The sequence below is a fragment of the Podarcis vaucheri genome (genome assembly GCF_965113315.1).
Source record: "Podarcis vaucheri genome assembly, chromosome: 4".
NCBI lineage: Eukaryota > Metazoa > Chordata > Lepidosauria > Squamata > Lacertidae > Podarcis > Podarcis vaucheri.
Window position 1 is genome coordinate 104,347 of NC_138762.1, and position 21,984 is coordinate 126,330.

Below are 21,984 nucleotides of genomic sequence, written 5' to 3' on the forward strand. Positions count from 1 at the left end.
GTGGACAGGGCTCACGGGCAATGGGTCCTGATGCGAGGGGGGTCCCCTCCAGACCCACCCCTGAAATGGGCGAGGCTTTCACCACTGATGCTACTTGATACTTCTCAGTGAAACTGATGTCCATGAAGACGCCAGAGTCAATCATTGCCTCCAGGGCCAGCATGCCCCCCTGGGGAAAGAGAATATGGATAGGGAGAAGGAAATGGGGTGCACAGGGATTGAGCCTCAGCTGAGCCCCTCCTAGCACAGCTGGGGCTTGGCGTTTCCCAACCTCTTCGCTCTCAGACTCTGCTGCGAAATGCCCCTCCCCCCCAATACAAGCCCAGTCCCAGGGCCCACATCAGACTCTTCTCTTGGCTAGAGAGAGCGGCGGACCGCACCTACTTGCATGGGCTCCACTTCCAGCCCCACTGCAGCGCTGGACCCCGGGGACTCCCTCAATCGGAGCTCGGAATCTCAGACAAGCGTGGGCCAATGTTAATACGCAACGTGATAAAGTCTGGCAGGGCTGCTGAAGGGGGGGGGGTCACCCATGCCAGTTCATCCTTAAGGCAGGGATGAGGGGCCTGATGGAAGTGGAACCGTCAGGCAGCTGCATAGCAGGGTGTCCGCAACCCACCAACGGAGCTCTGCGGCGGACTCGGTAACTGGGCGAGCCCCCTGCCGGAGGTTCTGCAAGGCATCTCAGCCGCCAGGGCAAGATTCAGCTCCCCGAACGTGCCCTCCAGGGTGGCAATGAAGTCGTCCAAATTCCCCTGCAGATGGTCGCTGGCCTCAAGGTACGGAGAGACCCGAGAAAGTGCCGGGCCCACAAAGAGGCTGACCATAAAGCACACGCGGCTCCGTGGGGTGGGAAAGTCTGCTGCACAGGTGGCGGACATCAGCCAACACTGGCTGACAAAGCCTCGAAGGGCCCCATGTGTTGAGCTTTTTTGGAGGTTCTGGCAGGGGAGTGCCCTATGTACAGTTCAGTTCGTGCTAGTATACTAAACTCCATAATCCAGCCTATGGCTGACAAACCAGCAGACCTACAGCTTGCCTGGGTTCTTCAAGATGTGGATCCTTATCTTAGCCTACAGGTTGCTAAATTCCCAACAGCCGTCCTCTCGTACAAGAGACGGAATGGAATGTTAGCTGATTATTGATAGTTATAAGAATTTTCGATAATGACATCAGATATTGATTTTAGCGGAGTGTCTAAATTTTTAATCTTAACCTTAAATTTTTCTTTTGAATTGCCAATATTTGTCCTTGTGAGCTGTGAATTGTGTTATATTACTCGCGGCTTGTACGAGACCGCGGTTTTATTTGATTTGTTTTGTGTGTTGTGCTTTATGATGGGCGTAAAGCCGAATAAACATTTTGATTGATTGGCCCCATGTGTTGGTTTCTATTTCCCTCACTGAGCAGCAACTGCATGTCACAAGACATTGTTTCCATTCCACAGTCCAAGTTACTGTTGGGTTCCCACGGGAATGGGAGACTGGATGTGACACACACTGGTTTCCTGTTTTTCAGTGTTCTCTCGGTTTCTTTGTGTCGAGAGTAAGTTTCTTCTCTGCTCTCACAGAGGCAAGATGTAGGTTTGTGTGTTCTCGGTATAGTTGAGAAATAAAGATTAGCATGTGGCACATACTGCTTTATCCTTTCGTCTGCGGACTACGCTCTGCTGGGCTAAAGAGAAGACAGTACCGGCTCCAGATGGGCCAGAGCTGGACAAATTCCAACACCATGCTCCCCCCTGAACCTCTCTGGTTATGGGGCAGGGGAGCAGGTCAGGCTGGGGCCGCTCAAAGTGCTTGAACCTCCCCCTAGAACATAGCTCCCTGGGTGTAGAGGTTCCGCAGCACCGTGGGGAGATCTATAGGCTGGGCTCCGTCCATCTGACCCCCTGGCCGGGACATAGGTTGGCCACAGCAAACTTTTACGGTTTGTGGGCGGTCAAAGTCCTGGTGGAGGACATCAGGACCCGGGGGCAAGACGGTGGGGTGGGAGCAGGAATGGGAATCCGGAAGCCAGGAGTCAAGAAGCCAAGGGTCCGAGGATCAGGAAGCCAGGAGTCAAGAAGCCCAAGGAAGGAAACGCTTTGCTGTGGCAAAGAGCCAAAGGGAAATGCTGACCTTATATCCCTTTCCGGCTCTTTCTTGCCACCAGGTGCTGTGAGTTACCAATCGGCCTCACCTGTGCAGCCCTGCCTTGCCTCTTCAGAAAAAACTTAGGAAAGCCCCAGTCCTGCAAAGCCCCACCGGTCCCAGGGCCTGGCTCCGGCATGCACTCCGGACAGTGACACTACTTCTTCTGGAGTAATATCATAAAATTATGTATCGATGGAAAGATAATATAATCAAGAATGCAATTACCTGTATTCTATCAAAATTTATAGCCAAATAAATAAAATAAGGAAGCACAACTTGCTTAGGTTGACTTGTTATGTGATTCCTAACAAGTTGGTTGTTTTTTTTGTCTTCTTTCATTTTGTGAGTTTGAAGAACATAATAGAAGAAAAGAAAAATATGTGAGAAGAAGAATCGGAGAAGATTTACCGTATTTTTCGCTCTATAACACGCAGATTTTTTCTCCTGAAAAGGAAGGGGAAATGTCTGTGCGTGTTATGGAGCGAATGTGTGGTCCCTGGAGCCGAAAAATCAGACAAAAATCAAATCGGGCTTCAGATTGCTGAAACAGAACAAAGAGCAGGGAAAGCCCCTCCCCTCCAGGCAAGAAGAGAGGAAAGCAGAGCGTCTTTCTAATTCCTCTCCCTGCTCCGGAGAGAACAGTGTTTGTGAAGGGAAGAGAGATTACAGGTTCAGCTTAAAATTCTGATTTGACTTCCTGCTTTTTGTTTTTGGGGACACACAGCATTCAAATATGCTTTCTTCAATTTAAAAGGATGAAATCCTTAAACAGTGTTTTGCCTGTAAATTCATGCGATCTGGAAGATTACAGTGTCTGTACCTCTTAAGGGATGGCAAAGCTTAGGTTTCGCTGCTAAATAGTTCTTAATGCAGTTAAAATGCTTTCTTCTGTCAAGGCAATTAAAAAAAATAAATATCAGGCAGCCGGAAAACATGCAGATGGGAGGGAGAGAGAGAGAGAGAGAGAGAGAGAGAGAGAGAGAGCTGGCTGGCTTGGGTGGGTGGGTGGGGGGACTTTTGCCTTCCTTTCCTCACGTTATAGCCCTCTCCTGCATTCTTAGCCCTCTGTGTTTTTCCTTCCCTCCCCACTTAAAATGTGGTTACAAAGCATGGATCCACATGGATCCTCAGGATCTTTGCATTGGGTCACCCGAAATTCACCATCAGAGCACACAGCATGTCCATGGCTACAGCCTGCCCCCCAAAAATCACGCACCCACTGTTGCCTGGGGCTGCAATGGTGCAAAAACGTGGTTACAAAGCATGGATCCACATGGATCCTCAGGATCTTTGCATTGGGTCAGCCAAAATTCACCATCAGAGCACATAGCATGTCCATGGCTACAGCCTGCCCCCCAAAAATCATGCCTGGGGCTGCAATGGTGCAAAAAAGTGGTTACAGGGATTCTCAGGATTTTTGCATTGGGTCACCCCAAATTCACCATCAGATCACATGTCTGTGGCCACAGCATGAAGCACAAAAATGATACGTCCACTGTTTCATTCAGAATATTTTTTCCCTTGTTTTCCTCCTCTAAAAACGATGTGCGTGTTATGGTCAGGTGTGTGTTATAGAGCGAAAAATATGGTACATCCCACTTGCATTACACCTACCTTGAAGCACCCAGTTAGTGTGATGATCTGGGGTTGTGTGACAGCAAAAGGTGTGGGCAGAATTTGCTTCATTAATGGGAATGTAAAACCACCAAATACATAAATACGTCAGCCCAAACTGAAGCCTTCCCCATGTGATCTTTCCCCAGATACTGAAGCATTATTTATTCATTTATTTTATATTTCAACAGGATTCAGCTTCATGTCATGTTACTCCTTTGTGCAAAAGGCGGTTTCAATATAATCGTATTCCACTGCTGGAATGGCCTGGTGGGTTCTGTCCCAGCCACTCTGTTGGCGGGGGCCCCTCCCCGGCAGCCCTGGCCTCTCCCCTTAAGAACCAAATACAAACTATACAATAACCCAGTAATAATAATAATAATAATAATAATAATAATAATAATAATAATAATTTATTATTTATACCCCGCCCATCTGGCTGGGCCTCCCCAGCCACTCTGGGCGGCTTCCATAAAAACCAAAAATACAATAAAATATCACACGTTAAAAGCTTCCCTGAACAGGGCTGCCTTAAGATGTCTTCTTAATGTCAGGTAGTTGTTTATCGCCTTGACATCTGCTGGAAGGGTGTTCCACAGGGCGGGCGCCACTACCGAGAAGGCCCTCTGCCTGGTTCCCTGTAGCTTTGCTTCTCGCAATGAGGGAACCGCCAGAAGGCCCTCGGCGCTGGACCTCAGCGTCCGGGCAGAATGATGGGGGTGGAGACGCTCCTTCAGGTATACTGGACCGAGGCCGTTTAGGGCTTTAAAGGTCAGCACCAACACTTTGAATTGTGCTCGGAAACGTACTGGGAGCCAATGCAGGTCTTTCAAGACCGGTGTTATATGGTCTCGGCGGCCGCTCCCAGTCACCAGTCTAGCTGCCACATTCTGGATTAGTTGTAGTTTCTGAGTCACCTTCAAAGGTAACCCCACGTAGAGTGCATTGCAGTAGTCCAAGCGGGAGATAACCAGAGCATGCACCACTCTGGCCGACAGTCCGCGGGCAGATAGGGTCTCAGCCTACGTACCAGATGGAGCTGGTAAACAGCTGCCCTGGACACAGATTTGACCTGTGCCTCCATGGACAGCTGTGAGTCCAGAATGACTCCCAGGCTGCGCACCTGGTCCTTCAGGGGCACAGTTACCCCATTCAGGACCAGGGAATCCTCCACACCTGCCCGCCTCCTGTCCCCCAAAAACAGTACTTCTGTCTTGTCAGGATTCAACCTCAATCTGTTAGCCGCCATCCATCCTCCAACCGCCTCCAGACACTCACACAGGACCTTCACCACCTTCACTGGTTCTGATTTAAAAGAGAGGTAGAGCTGGGTGTCATCCGCATACTGATGAACACCCAGCCCAAACCTCCTGATGATCTCTCCCAGTGGCCGCATGTAGATGTTGAAAATCATGGGGGAGAGGACAGAACCCTGAGGCACCCCACAAGTGCGAGCCCAGGGGTCTGAACACTCATCCCCCCCCACCACTTTCTGAACACGGCCCAGGAGGAAGGAGCGGAACCACTGTATGACAGTGCCCCCAGCTCCCAGCCCCTCTAGACGGTCCAGAAGGATGTTATGGTCGATGGTATCAAACGCCGCTGAGAGATCCAGCAGAACTAGGAAACAGTTCTCACCTTTGTCCCTAGCCCGCCGGAGATCATCAACCAGTGCGACCAAGGCAGTTTCAGTCCCGTGATGAGGCCTGAATCCCGACTGGAAGGGATCCAAATGGTCCGCTTCTTCCAGGCGAGCCTGGAGCTGTTCAGCAACCACTCGCTCAATCACCTTGCCCAAGAATGGAAGATTTGAGACTGGGCGATAATTGGCCATCGTGGCCGCATCTAAAGATGGTTTTTTAAGAAGCGGTTTAATGACCGCCTCTTTCAGCGGGTCTGGGAAGGCTCCCTCACGGAGGGAAGCATTCACCACCCCACGAAGCCCATCGCCCAGCCCTTCCCGGCTTGCTTTTATTAGCCAGGATGGGCAAGGATCCAGGAGACAGGTGGTTGTTTTCACGCGTCCAAGCAGCCTGTCCACATCCTCGGAGGTAACAGATTGGAATTGATCCCACTCAAGTAAGTCAGTAGAAGCTCATTTTAACAATAACAACAACACAGAAAAACTTACATTTATACTCAAACTAATCCCCAGCCCCAACTAAACATTTATCCCACCCCCAAGGGAGGGAACCCCAGGCCAGGGGAACAGAGGGGGAACAAGGTGGGGGCGGTGGGGTTGGACCACCCCGGGTGCCATCCTGAGGGGGGTGACATTCGGCCTGCCGCCCGCCCGCACCCGCAACTCCAAGCGTACCCCGAGCCTTCAAGGGAAGGGGGAGCTGCGCTGATGTGTCGCTTTGCCCTCTCCCCTCCCTCCCTGCCTGGCTGGCTCTGCGCCATTCAAAGGGAAGAAATGCAATTTGCCTGATTTTGTTACCCTCCCTTGAAAAGAAAAAACAGAGGACACGCAGCAAGCTTTAATTATGATTGCAAGTGAGTAGCAGCAGCAGCAGCAGCAGCCCAGAGCTGGACGGACCCTCGGAGAGGGCCAGGGCCGTCTTTACCTGGGGGGTGCAAGGGGTGGGGGCCAGGGGCGGCCACTGAAGCCCCCTAAGCTCTTAACCATCTACCTGTTAAGAAGTAATTATTTTGATCAAGCTAGAAAAACAAAATACATATATACCCAGGTATTACTGAGATGTATACCTACTTTATCTCTAAAGGACTTGAGACTGGGTGTGCTCATTGACCAAAGATGCGCCAACAGCTGCGCTTGTCAAACGGTTGCAGGAATTTGTGTCTAGGTTGGGGGAGGGAGGGGTTGCCCCTCCAGCAGACATCATGCACATGCAGCCCACCCCCAAAATCAGCACCATCACTTTTGTGACTTGTCCCCACAAAACACTTCATCGCAGTTTCTACCTATCTGTTCAAAGGGCCTCTGCTGCACGATACCAAATGTAAGAATTCACTGATCAATGTCTCTATGTACTGGCTCAGTGGGGAAACTTCAGAAATTCACCTAGACCTGTGAGCTCAGCTCCTCCGCAGCCCCTCTGCCTGAGGGATAATCCCTGGCCTCCTGAGACCTGAGTGCCAGAGAGGGAGCCATTCCAGAAAGAACAAACCCAGAGGAAGACAAAAGGGTGGGATGAACTTGGCTGGGAAACCGGGAAATGTGAAGATCTCTTTTGTGACACTCGCTGGGTGTTTGGTGGAGGGCAAGGGGAGCCATGGGGCAGGGTCCAGGATGCTCAGATGACTGCCACCAGACCTCCCCTTTCATGATGTAACCGTGATGTATTAGTGATGTAGTTGGGGGGGGGGGCATTAGCCGCAGCTAATAAAACTTTGGGTTCTCTTGTTCCAGCTTGTGGCAGGTGGGGGTCCTGTCGCGACAGTCTTCAATCAGGACCAATTCGCTCTGCTCTTCCTGCCCGGTGTCCTTGTTTTTTGTCCAAGGGAGCCTCAGATTTCTCCGTCAACAATTCTCCACGGTGCCGCGCACTGAAATTAACTACATTTGGGGGCAATGGGCCGGTCTTTGCCCCCTGGAGGGGGCTTGGACTCCCGAGCGCAGCCCAGCCTAGGATGGGGTCTGCGCAGAAAGTGAGGGGTGGAGACCCCTGCGGGCAAGGAAAGGCAACCAGCGCGGGGCTTCCCTGGGCTTCCCCTTGACAAGCGCCTGGGAGGAGGGCCGGGGGGGGGGTCCAGCCCTGGGGGTCTCAAGGGAGAAATCCGAGGGCTCCCTTGGACAAAAAGAAAGACACCAACCAGGATAAGGTGGAGCAAAACAGCAGCCTGTGGGCTTGGCCTTGATTGAACTGTTGCAACAGGGTATTCCCTTCACTTGCAGGAGAGAGAGGAGGGACCCAGAAAGATGGTGTGCAAGGCCTTATCCAGACTTTGGAAATCCCCCTCCTGTGGACCAAGCCCAGCCCCATTCTATCCTCCCCTTCCTGAATTCTGGGGTGAGTTTCCTTCCCTCCTGCCAAGCCCTTTCCCCTGCAAGCTCTTCCTCCGGCTTCTGGCCAAGGGAAGGAGATGCTCTGAGCCCCACCGAGAGCCTCGCCCCCCAAAGGATATCTGGGCATTGAGGGAGCCAGGGGGGCAGCTGCCCCCCCCCCCGAAATCCCTAGAAAAAGAAGAATCTGAGGTTGTGCCAAGGGGGACTCGGCACTGCAAGGGTTAAAGGGAAGCCAGCTGCCTTCCTAGAGAGGCCAGGAAGCGGACGGGGGGGGGGCAGGTCCTCCAGAGCCAAGGCCCCTCCCTCCCTCCCCAGTCCTTCCCTGCTTCGCTGCCCCCTCCTGGGATCTGGTGAGTCTCCTCTCTCTCTGGGATCTGGTGGGGGTCCCAGGGGTGCAGCGGGGGGGGGGCCTGATCTGTTCCTGCAGGGGGGACACCCCCAAGTCAGGGGGGAGAGGGTCAGGGGTGCAAAGACCCCCCCCCGCTATGCTCCTGCTACCCAGAGGAGGAAGGAGCCCCGGGGCTGAGAGCCAGAGCTTTTTGCCAGACTCCCCAGGAGGAAGGTCAGGGAAGGAGAGAGCGGGGGGGGGGACCCCCAAGTCAGGGGGGAGGAGAGGGTCCTGCCAGGGAGGGGCCAGGTCTGCCACGCTCTCCTTCCTGCAGATCAGAGGGTCCCAAACTCATTTGACCCTCCGCCCCCCCCCTTTCAGAACAAAATCTCCCTTCTTTAAACAAAGGAGTCCCTGGGACTTTAACTCAGCCTCATTGCAGAACAGAGGGAACATCTGCAAATGGTTTTCCAAAGCTGGACGAGGAGGTGGACTAGACACCCCCCCCCCAAAAAAAAACCCCACGGGGAGGGAGGAAGGAAAGGTGGGAGAGAAAGGAGAGGAGTAAAGAGAGGGATCCCAGCCCATAGCCTGGCTGCTGCATTGGGGACCAGTTTCCCAGTCTCTCCCAGGGCAGCTCCCCACGGAGGCCACGGCAGCCATCCCCTCGCACCCAGAGCAGGGCATCCCAGGACCACATCCTCTCTCTCCCAAAGGGATTGTTGCTGGCAAAGCAGCCGGAAATGGGCGCTGCTACTCACTGAGCCTCCAGGGACCTGGGCATCAAGGGCTGTGCGTGTGTGTTAAGATATCTAAGAGAATCATCATCATCATCATCATCATCAAACTACCAATCCTTTACTCTGAGTTTCAAAGGAGATGTATTTGGCCCCGCCCACTTGGCCCTCAGGGGTTGGCGAGATACATACCTGGCCCTCAAGAGAAAGGAAAAGAGACCCCACCCCAGGAGTCTGTCTTGAGAGCGGCAGAGAGTCCAAGTGCAAGAAAAGGAGACAGAAGCAGGGGGGAAGTGTGCCCTGAAGTGGGGGTGGGGGAGAACAACTCCTGAGGACCCCCGGATGAGGACCCCCACTAGAGCCAAGCATCCATTTTTCAAATGACTCCCTTGTCAGTCAGTTCTGACTTCATGCATTGACTGGAAGGCAGGAGCAACCAGGCTGACTCATCTCCCAGAAATCCCTTCAGTTGCCTCCACATTCTGCATTGCTAGAGGGCTGGAGACTGACTTCTTCTTCCCTTCCTCCTCCTCTTTCTTTTCAAAAAGGTATCTCATGGTTTGGGCTCTGGTCCCGTCCAGTCCTGATTCCGGGCAAGACTCATCCATGCTTGTTCAGGGATCTGTTTCTTCTCCTGACCTACAAATTCTGTAACAGAACAATGTATTTGCTTTGTAGGGTTTGCTAGAGCTTCTCATTCAGACGGACAGAACTTGGCAGAAGACCAAAGGGTTCCTTCCGATCTCTCAGAGGCTTCCTGAGAGCACAGATGGATGAGCAAGACCCAGCTGGCCCTGAAGCAGGAAGAGGCCATGCAATCCAAACTGGGAGCAGTGGGGGATTCTGGGAAAACTCTGTGCTGAAGATCCTGGGTGAGGAGGACACCCTCCACTCAGAGGTGCAGAGCCAACTGTTGAGGCAGTTCTGCTGCCAGGAGGCCAAGGGACCCCGAGAGGTTTGCAGCCGACTCTACCACCTTGACCTTCAGTGGCTGAAGCCAGAAAGGCACACGAAAGCTGAGATGTTGGACCTGGTGATCTTGGAGCAGTTCCTGGCTGTCCTTCCCCCGGAGATGGAGAGCTGGGTGAGGGACTGTGTAGCGGAGACCAGTTCCCAGGCGGTGGCCCTGGCCGAAGGTTTCCTCCTGAGTCAGGCAGAGGAGAGGAAGCAGGTGAGGGAGACTTTCCTCTGGATACTACCTTGACCAGAGCCAGGGCCTTTTCGGATGTGGCTCCGTCCTGGTGGAACGCTCTCTCACAAGAGACCAGGGCACTGTGGGAGTTGACATCTTTCCTCAGAGCATGCGAGACAGAGCTGTTCCGCCAGGCCTTTGTTGAGGGTTCAGTCTGATTCTTTTCTTTCACTACAAGAATAAGCATTAAAGAGGCTTCCTAGCCCGCTCACACCTCCTTTATAAGACCAGTGGTAACAGTAGTTGGCCCTAGCGAATATTAACCACTCTCATTTTTACTTGACTTGATCATGGATGGAGGACTTGACCTGGCATGTGTGACAGAGACTTGGTTGGATGAAGCAGATGGGCCTGTCCTTGCCGCTGCTTGTCCACCAAGTTTCTCTTGCGCACAGCAACCCAGGTCATGTGCGCGGGGAGGGGGGGTTGCAGTGATTTTTAGGAAGTCATTAGTTTGCACCAGGCGTCCTATTGGGAAGACCCAGTTCTCTGAGTGCATGTTCTGGAAGTTGGGCAATAGGGGCAGTACAGGATTCCTTTTGGTGTACCGACCTCCCCGCTGCACCAAGGATTCCCTGCCTGAGCTGCTTCAGGTCGTGGCGGATGTTCTCCTGGAGACACCTAGTTTGGTTGTCCTAGGGGATTTTAACATCCATGCCGACACGACCTTACAAGGGGCCGCTCGGGACTTCGTGGAAAGCATGGCCTCCATGGGGCTGTCCCTGAATAAGTCCTGCCCAACCCATAGCCGTGGACATGCCTTGGACCTGGTGTTTACCTCTATGGATGTTGGTGATCTGACACTAAGTAAAAGTGAAACGAAAGAAGTGCCATGGTCAGATCACTTCCTGGTGCAACTGGACTTCTCTGTGACCCATCCCCTCTGCAGGGAGGTGGGACCAATTCAGATGGTCCGCCCCCGCCACTTAATGGATCCAAATGGTTTCCAGAGAGTTGTAGGGGATGCTTTAAACCGCTTCTTTAAAAACCATCTTTATTGCGGCCACGATGGCCAACTATCGCCCAGTCTCAAATCTTCCATTGGGCAAGGTGATTGAGCGAGCGGTTGCCGAACAACTCCAGGCACGCCTGGAAGAAGCGGACCATTTGGATCCCTTCCAATCGGGATTCAGACCTCATCACAGGACTGAAACTGCCTTGGTCGCACTGGTGGATGATCTCCGGCGCGCTAGGGACAAAGGTGAGAGCTGTTTCCTAGTTCTGCTGGATCTCTCAGCGGCGTTTGATACCATCGACCATAACATCCTTCTGGACCGTCTTGAGGGGCTGGGAGCTGGGGGCACTGTCATACAGTGGTTCTGCTCCTTCCTCCTGGGCCGTGTTCAGAAAGTGGTGGTGGGGGATGAGTGTTCAGACCCCTGGGCTCTCACTTGTGGGGTGCCTCAGGGTTCTGTCCTCTCCCCCATGCTTTTCAACTTTTACATGCAGCCGCCGGGAGAGATCATCAGGAGGTTTGGGCTGGGTGTTCATCAGTATGCAGATGATACCCAGCTCTACCTCTCTTTTAAATCAGAACCAGTGAAGGCAGTGAAGGTCCTGTGTGAGTGTCTGGAGGCGGTTGGTGGATGGATGGTGGCTAACAGATTGAGATTGAATCCTGACAAGACAGAAGTACTGGTTTTGGGGGACAGGAGGCGGGCAGGTGTGGAGGATTCCCTGGTCCTGAATGGGGTAACTGTGCCCCTGAAGGACCAGGTGCGCAGCCTGGGAGTCATTTTGGACTCACAGCTGTCCATGGAGGCACAGGTTAAATCCGTGTCCAGGGCAGCTGTGTACCAGCTCCATCTGGTACGTAGGCTGAGACCCTACCTGCCTGCGGACTGCCTCGCCAGAGTGGTGCATGCTCTGGGTATATCCTGCTTGGACTACTGCAATGTGCTCTACGTGGGGCTACCTTTGAAGGTGACCTGGAAAGTACAAGTAATCCAGAATGCGGCAGCTAGACTGGTGACTGGGAGTGGCCGCTGAGACCATATAACACTGGTCTTGAAAGACCTACATTGGCTCCCATTACGTTTCCGAGCACAATTCAAAGTGTTGGTGCTGACCTTTAAAGCCCTAAATGGCCTCGGTCCATTATATCTGAAGGAACGTCTCCACCCCCATCGTTCTACCCAGACACTGAGGTCCAGCTCCGAGGGCCTTCTGGCGGTTCCCTCACTGCGAGAAGCCAAGCTACAGGGAACCAGGCAGAGGGCCTTCTCGGTAGTGGCGCCCTCCCTGTGGAACGCCCTCCCATCAGATATCAAGAAAATAAACAACTACCTGACTTTTAGAAGACATCTGAAGGCAGCCCTGTTTAGGGAAGCTTTTAATGTTTGATGTATCACAGTATTTTAATATTCTTTTGGAAGCCGCCCAGAGTGGCTGGGGAAATCCAGCCAGATGGGCGGGGTATAAATAATAAATTATTATTATTATTATTATTATTATTATTATTATTATTATTATACCAGTGGACTGCTGTCTGTCCAGATTTTAATTTGTTTTGAACTAATTTTAAGAAGTATTTTAATTAATCGATTGCCTGTTCTTTGTATACTGTGTTAGATTTATGATGTTAGCCGCCAAAAGATTGGCTCCGGCTAGGGAGGGTGGGGTAGAAATAAAAAATTATTATTATTATTATTATTATTATTATTATTGGGGGCTCCAAAGAGGATGGAGAACATCCCATAATGCTCTGCTGATGGCCCATCCTTTTTCTGGGAAGTCATCCATGGAATGAGATCTCACACCCTTAAAGTTTTTTACTTTTCCATTATCTTTCTGCTATTTCTTGTCATTCATTCTCTGTTTTGAATCCTTGTTGCTTTTTCAGGAAAAGGATTGTTTTGAGGAAATGGACCTGGATTCCTGTGAGGCAGAGAGGCCTCCGTTGGACACCAGAGAGAGGCCACTGGGTAAGGAAGAAGGCAGTTTTTCTCCATTTGGTCTCATTCTGTTGGTTTCCCATATAACCTCTGGGTTCTTTTCATCAAGTTTTTTTTTTTGGGGGGGGGAGTTGGGAGGAAGGGTCTAGAGGATGAGAATGTATTTCTGCATGACTAACATATGAAATGGGCACAAATGTCCAAATGCTCTCAGCAGGTAAGGCTTTCTGAAAGGCCCATCTGTAGATAGAGATGCCCTGTTACACCTCTGAGAGAAGCAGGCACTCCTGGCATCCTGCTTACCTGTTTTCTCTTTCAGGAGACAGAATGATGCCGGCAAGACCTCCTGATCCATCTTTTCATGGGGGCAGAAGGGAAGCAGCGGCTGTGGAACCAGATCAGGTCAGGGGAAGCTGCCTTGTGGGGACAGAGGCCGAGGGATGGAGCAATGTCATGGACTGGTGGGGCACAGAGGAATGGTGGGAGGAAGCAGCCGGGGAACCAGGAAGGGAAAATGTCTCAGCCCAAGGAGTGGAGGTGGAGGAAGGATGAGCGGTCAGATGGAGAAGAGGGAGACGCCTGGGAAGAGGAGGTGTCAGAAGCTGAAGGGGAAACAGGGCTTAGTGAGCTGGGAGACTCTGAGGCAGAATGCAGTCCAGAATCGGAGGCAGAAGAGGAAGGAGACGAGTGGGAGGAGGAAGGTCGAGAGGCAGAGGTGAGTCAGGAGAAAGAGGAGCCACCAGGAGCTCGCTCTCCTTCTGCCAGAAGCCCCCCTCCCTGCTTGTCTCTCAGAGCCAGGAGACGTCTGACAATGGAGGAGCAAAGGCAGGCTCCACACTGGCGCACTGTTGGATCGCTTGCCAGAAACCCCAGAGAGAGGGGACTTGGAAAGCTGTGGGGAGCTAGGGGCCTTCTCTTTTGGCAGCTGATTTCATGGAGGAAGACCCTGTCATGGAATTCTACTCAGTATTGATCCAGGCAGAACTCCAATGTATAGTTAGCAGAGTAAAACCTAAACATGTTACAGGATTCCCAGAAATAGACCAGAGGCAATTGTATTTCATCCGGCGGAGCTTTAACTGCTACTGAAGGCAAATAAGCATAATGGTCACAAATCCAAAACGTTCAGGATTGGCCTTGTGCATAAGAAATCCAGTTGCAGCAGACTTAACCTAAACTTACCTAAATTTATCAAAACTTATAATAAGTCTAAACCTTAACACTCAGCATACTATGTACAGAACACCAGAAGGAAGAGAGAGAGAAGTATAGAAAGAGAAAGTGAAACCCAGTCTCCTTCTGGCCTCTTCTTATAGTCAGCATGACCTTGACAGAAGAGATGACAGAACCACTTTAACCCAGCTGTACTCAGCTTCTCTGAAGGAATAACCCAAACATCAGGAACTTTCTGCTTGTTTCTTTTACACAGAGAAGCTTCCGGAACCCTCTTGAACTAACTAGAATAGAAAAGATCAATATCAGATCCATAATTTCTGCACTAAGACATGTAAACTGACAAACCCTCATATTGATCCTGTTTCAGAGGAGGACATTTCCCTTTTTCTTTCAGGGTCCAGTGTGCTTTGAAGATGTTGCTGTTTGTTTCACGGACGAGGAGTGGGCGTTGCTGGATCCTGACCAGAGAGCTCTGCATAAGGACGTCATGGAGGAGAATCGTGGGATCGTGGCCTCTCTTGGTAAGGCTCCCTGTGGGATCGTCCTATTTGCCTGGAAATTAAAAAAATACCTCTGTGTAACAAACCTCATACATTTCCACAGAGCTCAGCAGTGCCCAATACAACACCAGGGAACCTAACACTCCCACAATAAAACTTGAACAGCAAATTCCAGTTTTTTCTGTGAACCATCATCCTCCAGTTCTGCCTTTTTGTACCACGGTTGGGTCTCTGAACTGCCCAGGCATCTTAAATGTCAGCTTCAGTGTTGGTATCTGAAGAAGTGTGCATGCACACGAAAGCTCATACGAATTACAAACTCAGTTTGTCTCTAAGGTGCTACTGGAAGGATTTTTTTTTTTATTTAGCTTCAGAGTTGTGCGGAAAGAAAAGTAGCTTCTGTCAAGTTTTCTGTTTTTGTTTTTGCTGCTGTCAGTCTTGGGTTGACCAGAGAGACGACTGACATTGGAGATGGAGGGGATGCCATGACTGGGCCAAACAAAATCCATCCCAGAGAAGAGCCAGGCTTATTGAATCTCAGGTAGTAGTAGAAGTAATAATAATAATAATAATAATAATAATAATAATAATTTTTATTTTTACTCTGTCCATCTGGCTGGGTTGCCCCAGCTGCTCTGGGCAGCTTCCAACACATATAAAAATATGAAACATTAATAATAACAATCTGTCCCCATATAAAAAGTACATTAACTTTAAAATGAACAACTTACACTAGTGGCCAAAATTGTGGAAACCTTTTGGAGAAAGTGTATTTCAGAGCTTTGATACCTCATGACACCACTTTTTGGGGAGTAACAGCATAAAACTATATATCAATGGAAAGATAATTTAATGAAGAATGTAATGGTTTTCTTCTGTCATGCAGGCACAGTCTCTTCATTCTTTGATCATCACTTGCTGTTCTGCACCTTTTCCTGCCTTTACCAGTCTGATTTTGGAGTGACTGAGTCTCTTATACCTCTTCAAAAATATAGACCAGCTTTGGTTAAGTTTTCCCCAATCTTTCTTCTATTTTCTTCATACCTGTAGCCTTGTTCACTTAATACAGTGGTACCTCGCAAGACGAACGCCTCGCAAGACGGAAAACCCGCTAGACGAAAGGGTTTTCCATTTTGGAGGCGCTTCGCAAAACGAATTTCCCTATGGGCTTGCTTCGCAAGACGACAGCCCATAGGGAAATCTCAGGGACAGCGGGGAAGCGCAGCGCGTCTTCCCCACTGTCCTCGGACATCCTCCGAAGCCTGGCGGCGGGGCGGAGACACCTCCCGCCGCCGCCGGGCTTCGGAAGGCTCCTCCGAAGCCGGGCGGTGGGGAGGGAACACCTCCACCTGCCGCCGGGCTTCGGAAGGCTCCTCCGAAGCCGGGCGGTGGGGAGGGAACACCTCCCGCCGCCGCCCGGCTTCGGAACGGTGCTCCGAAGCTGGGCGGCAGGGCGGGAAGACCTTCTGAAGGCGGGCGGGGGACGAAAGTCTTTGCTCCCCCCTGCCTGCCTGAGGGCTTTTGAAGGCAGGGGGGGAGCAAAGACTTTCGCCCCCCGCCCGCCTTCAGAGGAGGTCCAGGACCTCTTCTGAAGGCTGGCGGGGGGCAAAAGTCTTTGTCCCCCCTGCCTGCCTTCCCAGGGGCTTTTAAATCGCCCCGGACAGTGGAGAAGTCCTCCGCTGTCCCGGGGCGATTTTAAAATGCCGCCCGCCAGCATTTTAAGATCGCCCGGACAGCGGAGAAGTCCTCCGCTGTCCCGGGTTTTTTTAAAATGCTGGGAGTGGGAAGAAAAGCCCTTGTGTCCCCCCCCCCAGCCTTCAGAAGAGGTCCGGGGACAGACTGTCCCCGGACCTGGTCTGAAGGCGGTTTCCCTAGGAACGCATTAATTGATTTTCAATGCATTCCTATGGGAAACCGTGCATCGCAAGACGAAAAACTCGCAAGACGAAGAGACTTGCAGAACGAATTAATTTCGTCTTGCGAGGCACCACTGTAGTACGATTTTACATCTCTTTCTGGGTAACTACCAACCAAATTGATAGCAATCACATAATACCCTGACAAAAGTCAACCTAAGCAAGTTGTGCTTCCCTTTTCTGGTTATATGTCTATAACATTTGATAGAATACAGATAATTGAACAAATTTGTTGCACTATGTCAGGGAACTGACATCAGAGCAGAGGGGAGAGGCGAGGCTCCCAGATTCTGCAGGAGAGGGAACGAGTAAGGGAAGAGAGAGAACGTCATCTGGGGAAGGAAGTCCAGGTGACACCGGGAAGAAGGGAGAGGCAGAGAGCATCTCGGAGGTGAGGCTCCGAGACTCTTCCAGTGAAGTCAGTGAGGAGGGTGGAGGACCACCACTCGGCACGCCCACTCTGCGCAGAAGGCTTCCGCGCAGAGAGGCGAGGCGAAGGTTGTCCGTTAAGGAATTCTTATGCTGGAGGAAATTTAGGAGACGCCCACTCACGGATTCTGCTAGCGACTGAGCAGCAGCGCAAAGGGCTGCTCAGTCAGGGAAAGACACAACTACCCCTAAGCAGTTTGGAACGGCTGGAGATTTGCACACAAGCAACCCCATTTCCCATGACAGCAATCCGTGAGTCCTTTACGTTGCTTGTGTGCAAGAGGACCGGGGTACAGTCATGAGTCAAACCGGAGGAGCCGGCGCAGGAGAGGGGGCCAAAGGCGGACAGTCTGGAGGAGAGAAACCGAGACTTGGAGCAGCAACTGGCTCTACTAGCGGCGCGGCTGGATGAAAGGAGGACACATGACGCCCAGGGGAAGATTACCCCCATCGCAAGAAAGGTACCGGGACTTGTGCAGACGTTTGGGGGCAACCCCAGGGATTATAACGCTTTTAAGACAGAAGTGCAGCATGCGCTGGATCTGCAGCACGATGACTTTGCCGACGATGGGGGAAGAGTCGCTTTCGTGGTGGGGCACCTGCAGGGGAGGGCCAGAGATTGGGTCCGGCCCTTAATGGCGGCGGAGAACGCGGCTCTGAAGGACTTGAGAAAGTTTTTTAGCGCCATGGATCACATGTTCTCGAGCGATGTTGAAGAGAGTGTGACTCGTAAAGAACTGATGGGGTGCAAGCAACGAAACCAGTCAGTGAGAGAGTACTGGTCGAGATTTGCTATGCTGATCCATAAACTTGGGTGGGATCTGAGTTCTCAACCAATACAAATGTTATTTGAGGAGGGCTTATCCTCTTGGGTGAGAGACGAACTTTCCCGCTCACCCCGCCCGGAATCAATGGACCAGCTGACCAAGTTGGCGCTCGCTGTAGGAGTCCGACAAGAGACGTGCGCGGTGGAAAGGCGGGAAGGGAGAGCAGAGCGTTGGCATGACAACCACATTCCAGACATGCCAGCGTCTACTGTGCCACCCGAGGAGCCAATGGAGATTGGAGGAGCGAGTGCGCGCGGGTTTTCAAACTCCAGCAAGGTGCGTAAGAAGGAGGGGAAAACCAGTAAGAGGTGTTTCCTATGCCAGCAGCCGGGACATTTTGCCAGAGTATGCCCTCAGAAGAAGGCGTGGCAAGGAATGGTGGGGGCAGTGGGGAGTGAGGAGGAAAAGAAGGAGGCGCCGGGAAACGGCCGTGCTTGGCTGCAGGAAGGAGGGCACAGCAGCCAGGCGAGCAACCAGTAGAAGTGCCCAAACCAGACCCTCCCCGAGCAGCCATCGCCATAGAGGTGGTGCTAGAACTCCCAAACGGACACCGCATCAAAGTGAAGGCGCTGCTGGATTCAGGCAGCTCTTGCAACTTCTTTAGCAAGGATTTTGTGCTAGAACACCAGCTACAGGTGGTGCCCCTAGAACATCCACTGCAAGTAACCACTATTGATGGGAGAGAACTTTTGGGAGGGGAAGTGACCCACCAGACCCCGCCCATGAAAATGACAGTTTCCAGACACACTGAGACCATTGCCTTTCACGTTGCCACATTAGCAGGACCACCTATCATACTGGGAATGAGTTGGCTGGCACTGCACGTCCCAGTAGTAGGGTGGCACCAGCGGACAGTCACCTTTGGGTCAGCTCACTGCGTAGAGCATTGCCACGGAGGGGAAACGTCGAGGATGGCAGTAGCCAGGGTGGCAGGGATGGCGGTGGGAGAAAAGGGGAGAGTACCACCTCAGTATGCAGACCTGGAAGAAGTCTTCAGCGAGAGAGAGGCGGATAGACTACCCCCTCACCGGCCCTTTGACTGTCAGATCAACCTACTCCCAGGGGCCCAGTTACCAGTGGGTAAGCTGTACGCCATGTCAGACAGGGAGATGCAGGAGTTGCAGAAGTTCATTGACAAGAGGGGCTTTATACGTGAATCAAGGGCGGTGGGGGGCAGTCCAGTGTTCTTTGTGGACAAGAGAGACTCCAAAGAACCACGCTTAGTCGTAGATTACAGGTCCGTCAACCGGGTATCGGAACCGGTGACCTTCCCAATGCCCAGGATTGATGACATTTTGGCCAGGGTAAGGAAAGGGAAGGTTTTTACCAAGTTGGACCTTCGAGGGGCGTACAATTTGATAAGGATGAGGGAGGGGGATGAATGGAAAACCACGATGTTCACCCCTCTGGGAGCCTTTGAGTATCTCGTTATGCCCTTCAGATTACAATCGGGATCCAGCACATTTCAAGCATTCATGCACCACGTGCTGGGGTCCCTGCTGTACAAGAATTGTGTGGCCTTCCTGGACGACGTGCTTATCTACTCAGAGAACGAGGAGCAGCATGTGAAAGATGTCAGGGAAGTGTTGAAAAGGCTGCAGGAGCATCAGCTGTGGGTCAAACTGGAGAAATGCCAATTCCATGCCCGAGAGGTGGAGTTCCTGGGCTACAGGTCAGGTTGTCAGACAAAGGTCTGGCAATGGACCCAGGCAAGGTGCAGGCCGTGCTAGAATGGAAGGCTCCCAAGAACAGGAAGGACGTGCAGAGGTTCTTGGGGTTTGCAAATTTCTACAGGAAGTTCATCAAGAACTTCGCCCATCTAACGGCACCCATAACGGATTGTCTCAGCAGCAAGAAGAAGTTCGAATGGACGGAAGAGGCCCAGCATTCCTTTGAGAAGCTTAAGAGGGCTTTCGCGTCGGAAGAGCAGCTCCTACATGTGGATTTGCGGAAGCCGATGAGGCTAGAGACGTACGCGTCAGACAGAGCTGTAGGAGGCATATTGCTCCAGCAAGAAAAGGGGAGAGTACCACCTCAGTATGCAGACCTGGAAGAAGTCTTCAGCGAGAGAGAGGCGGATAGACTACCCCCTCACCGGCCCTTTGACTGTCAGATCAACCTACTCCCAGGGGCCCAGTTACCAGTGGGTAAGCTGTACGCCATGTCAGACAGGGAGATGCAGGAGTTGCAGAAGTTCATTGACAAGAGGGGCTTTATACGTGAATCAAGGGCGGTGGGGGGCAGTCCAGTGTTCTTTGTGGACAAGAGAGACTCCAAAGAACCACGCTTAGTCGTAGATTACAGGTCCGTCAACCGGGTATCGGAACCGGTGACCTTCCCAATGCCCAGGATTGATGACATTTTGGCCAGGGTAAGGAAAGGGAAGGTTTTTACCAAGTTGGACCTTCGAGGGGCGTACAATTTGATAAGGATGAGGGAGGGGGATGAATGGAAAACCACGATGTTCACCCCTCTGGGAGCCTTTGAGTATCTCGTTATGCCCTTCAGATTACAATCGGGATCCAGCACATTTCAAGCATTCATGCACCACGTGCTGGGGTCCCTGCTGTACAAGAATTGTGTGGCCTTCCTGGACGACGTGCTTATCTACTCAGAGAACGAGGAGCAGCATGTGAAAGATGTCAGGGAAGTGTTGAAAAGGCTGCAGGAGCATCAGCTGTGGGTCAAACTGGAGAAATGCCAATTCCATGCCCGAGAGGTGGAGTTCCTGGGCTACAGGTCAGGTTGTCAGACAAAGGTCTGGCAATGGACCCAGGCAAGGTGCAGGCCGTGCTAGAATGGAAGGCTCCCAAGAACAGGAAGGACGTGCAGAGGTTTGCAAATTTCTACAGGAAGTTCATCAAGAACTTCGCCCATCTAACGGCACCCATAACGGATTGTCTCAGCAGCAAGAAGAAGTTCGAATGGACGGAAGAGGCCCAGCATTCCTTTGAGAAGCTTAAGAGGGCTTTCGCGTCGGAAGAGCAGCTCCTACATGTGGATTTGCGGAAGCCGATGAGGCTAGAGACGTACGCGTCAGACAGAGCTGTAGGAGGCATATTGCTCCAGCAGGGAAATGGGGAGTGGAAGCCGTGTGCCTTCTTTTCCAGGAAGCTGAACAAGTCAGAGCAAAACTATACGGTGTACGATCGGGAACTGCTGGCAATTCACGAGGCCTTTCGACGATGGAGACATTTTCTCATAGGCGCACAGCACAAAGTCCAGGTGTGTACTGACCACAAGAACCTGGAATATTGGAGAACGGCGAGAGTGCTGAACCAACGACAGGTGCGGTGGGCACAGGAGTTTTCCAAGTTTAATTTTGAGATTAGGTACGTGCCTGGTAAGGAAAATGTCAGAGCAGACGCCCTCTCCCGCAAGCCCGAATACGAGGAAGGGGAGGGAGGGCCAGAAGCGCGTTATGTCATACCCGAGGATAAATGGGTGTGTGTGGGAGTGTTCGTAGGGAGGCAAGAGCTGGCCGGGTTGACAAGGGATGATCAGTATGCACAAACCAAGATCAGGGAAATTGGTATTAATGGGGAAACTCGGGGGGGGGTTGAAGTAAAGGATGGGGCATTGTACTATAAGGGTGCTTTGTACATACCTGAGGGGAATTTGAGGAGCAGAATACTCAAACAACTGCATGACAACCCCACGACGGGACATTTTGGCCAACATAAGACAATGTTACTGGTCACCAGGCAGTTTTGGTGGCCACGGGTGAGGGAAGATGTGAAGGAGTATGTACGCGGGTGCCAGTGCTGCCAGAGAGCGAAGGGGGAGAGGACAGCACCTGCGGGGTTACTGGAGCCCTTACCGACACCAGAGAGGCCATGGGAGGTGGTATCAATTGATTTTATGACAGATTTACCCAAAGCGAGGGGGAAAACGGCAGTAATGGTGGTAGTTGACTTGATGACCAAAATGTGCCATTTCATTGCGTGCTCGCATGCGGTGACTGCAGAAGAAACAGCAAAGCTGTTTGTAGAGCATGTTTTCAGGTTGCATGGCACCCCCTTGAGGATTTTATCCGACAGAGGCCGGCAATTTACGTCCAGATTCTGGAGGAAGCTTATGAGTCTGCTGGACGTCAAGGTTAGTTTCTCAACAGCCAGACATCCCGAAACCAACGGACAAGCAGAGAGAGCTAACAGCATTCTTCAACAATATCTACGCTGCTACGTCAACGAGAGGGAGAATGATTGGGTGGACAAATTAGCACTGGCTGAGTTTGCATACAATAACGCAGAACATGTGTCCACA

The 21,984-nt window shown here is 51.8% G+C and overlaps 1 protein-coding gene across 8 annotated transcripts in view; it reads left to right on the top strand.

Moving 5' to 3' along the window:
- LOC309531527 (uncharacterized protein) overlaps positions 1-21,984 on the top strand; it is a 91,971-nt gene that overhangs the window by 66,813 nt on the left and 3,174 nt on the right. For 3 of the 8 annotated variants that reach the window (XM_082221108.1, XM_082221109.1, XM_082221113.1), the window contains one exon: positions 14,441-14,567. In XM_082221108.1, the coding sequence (XP_082077234.1) occupies positions 14,441-14,567 (127 nt within the window). Of the gene's footprint in view, positions 1-8,051; positions 8,070-9,462; positions 9,956-12,818; positions 12,901-13,189; positions 13,273-14,440; positions 14,568-15,432; positions 15,552-21,984 lie in introns of those variants that run through there. The other 5 variants (XM_082221110.1, XM_082221112.1, XM_082221106.1 and 2 more) reach the window with 3 other exon arrangements.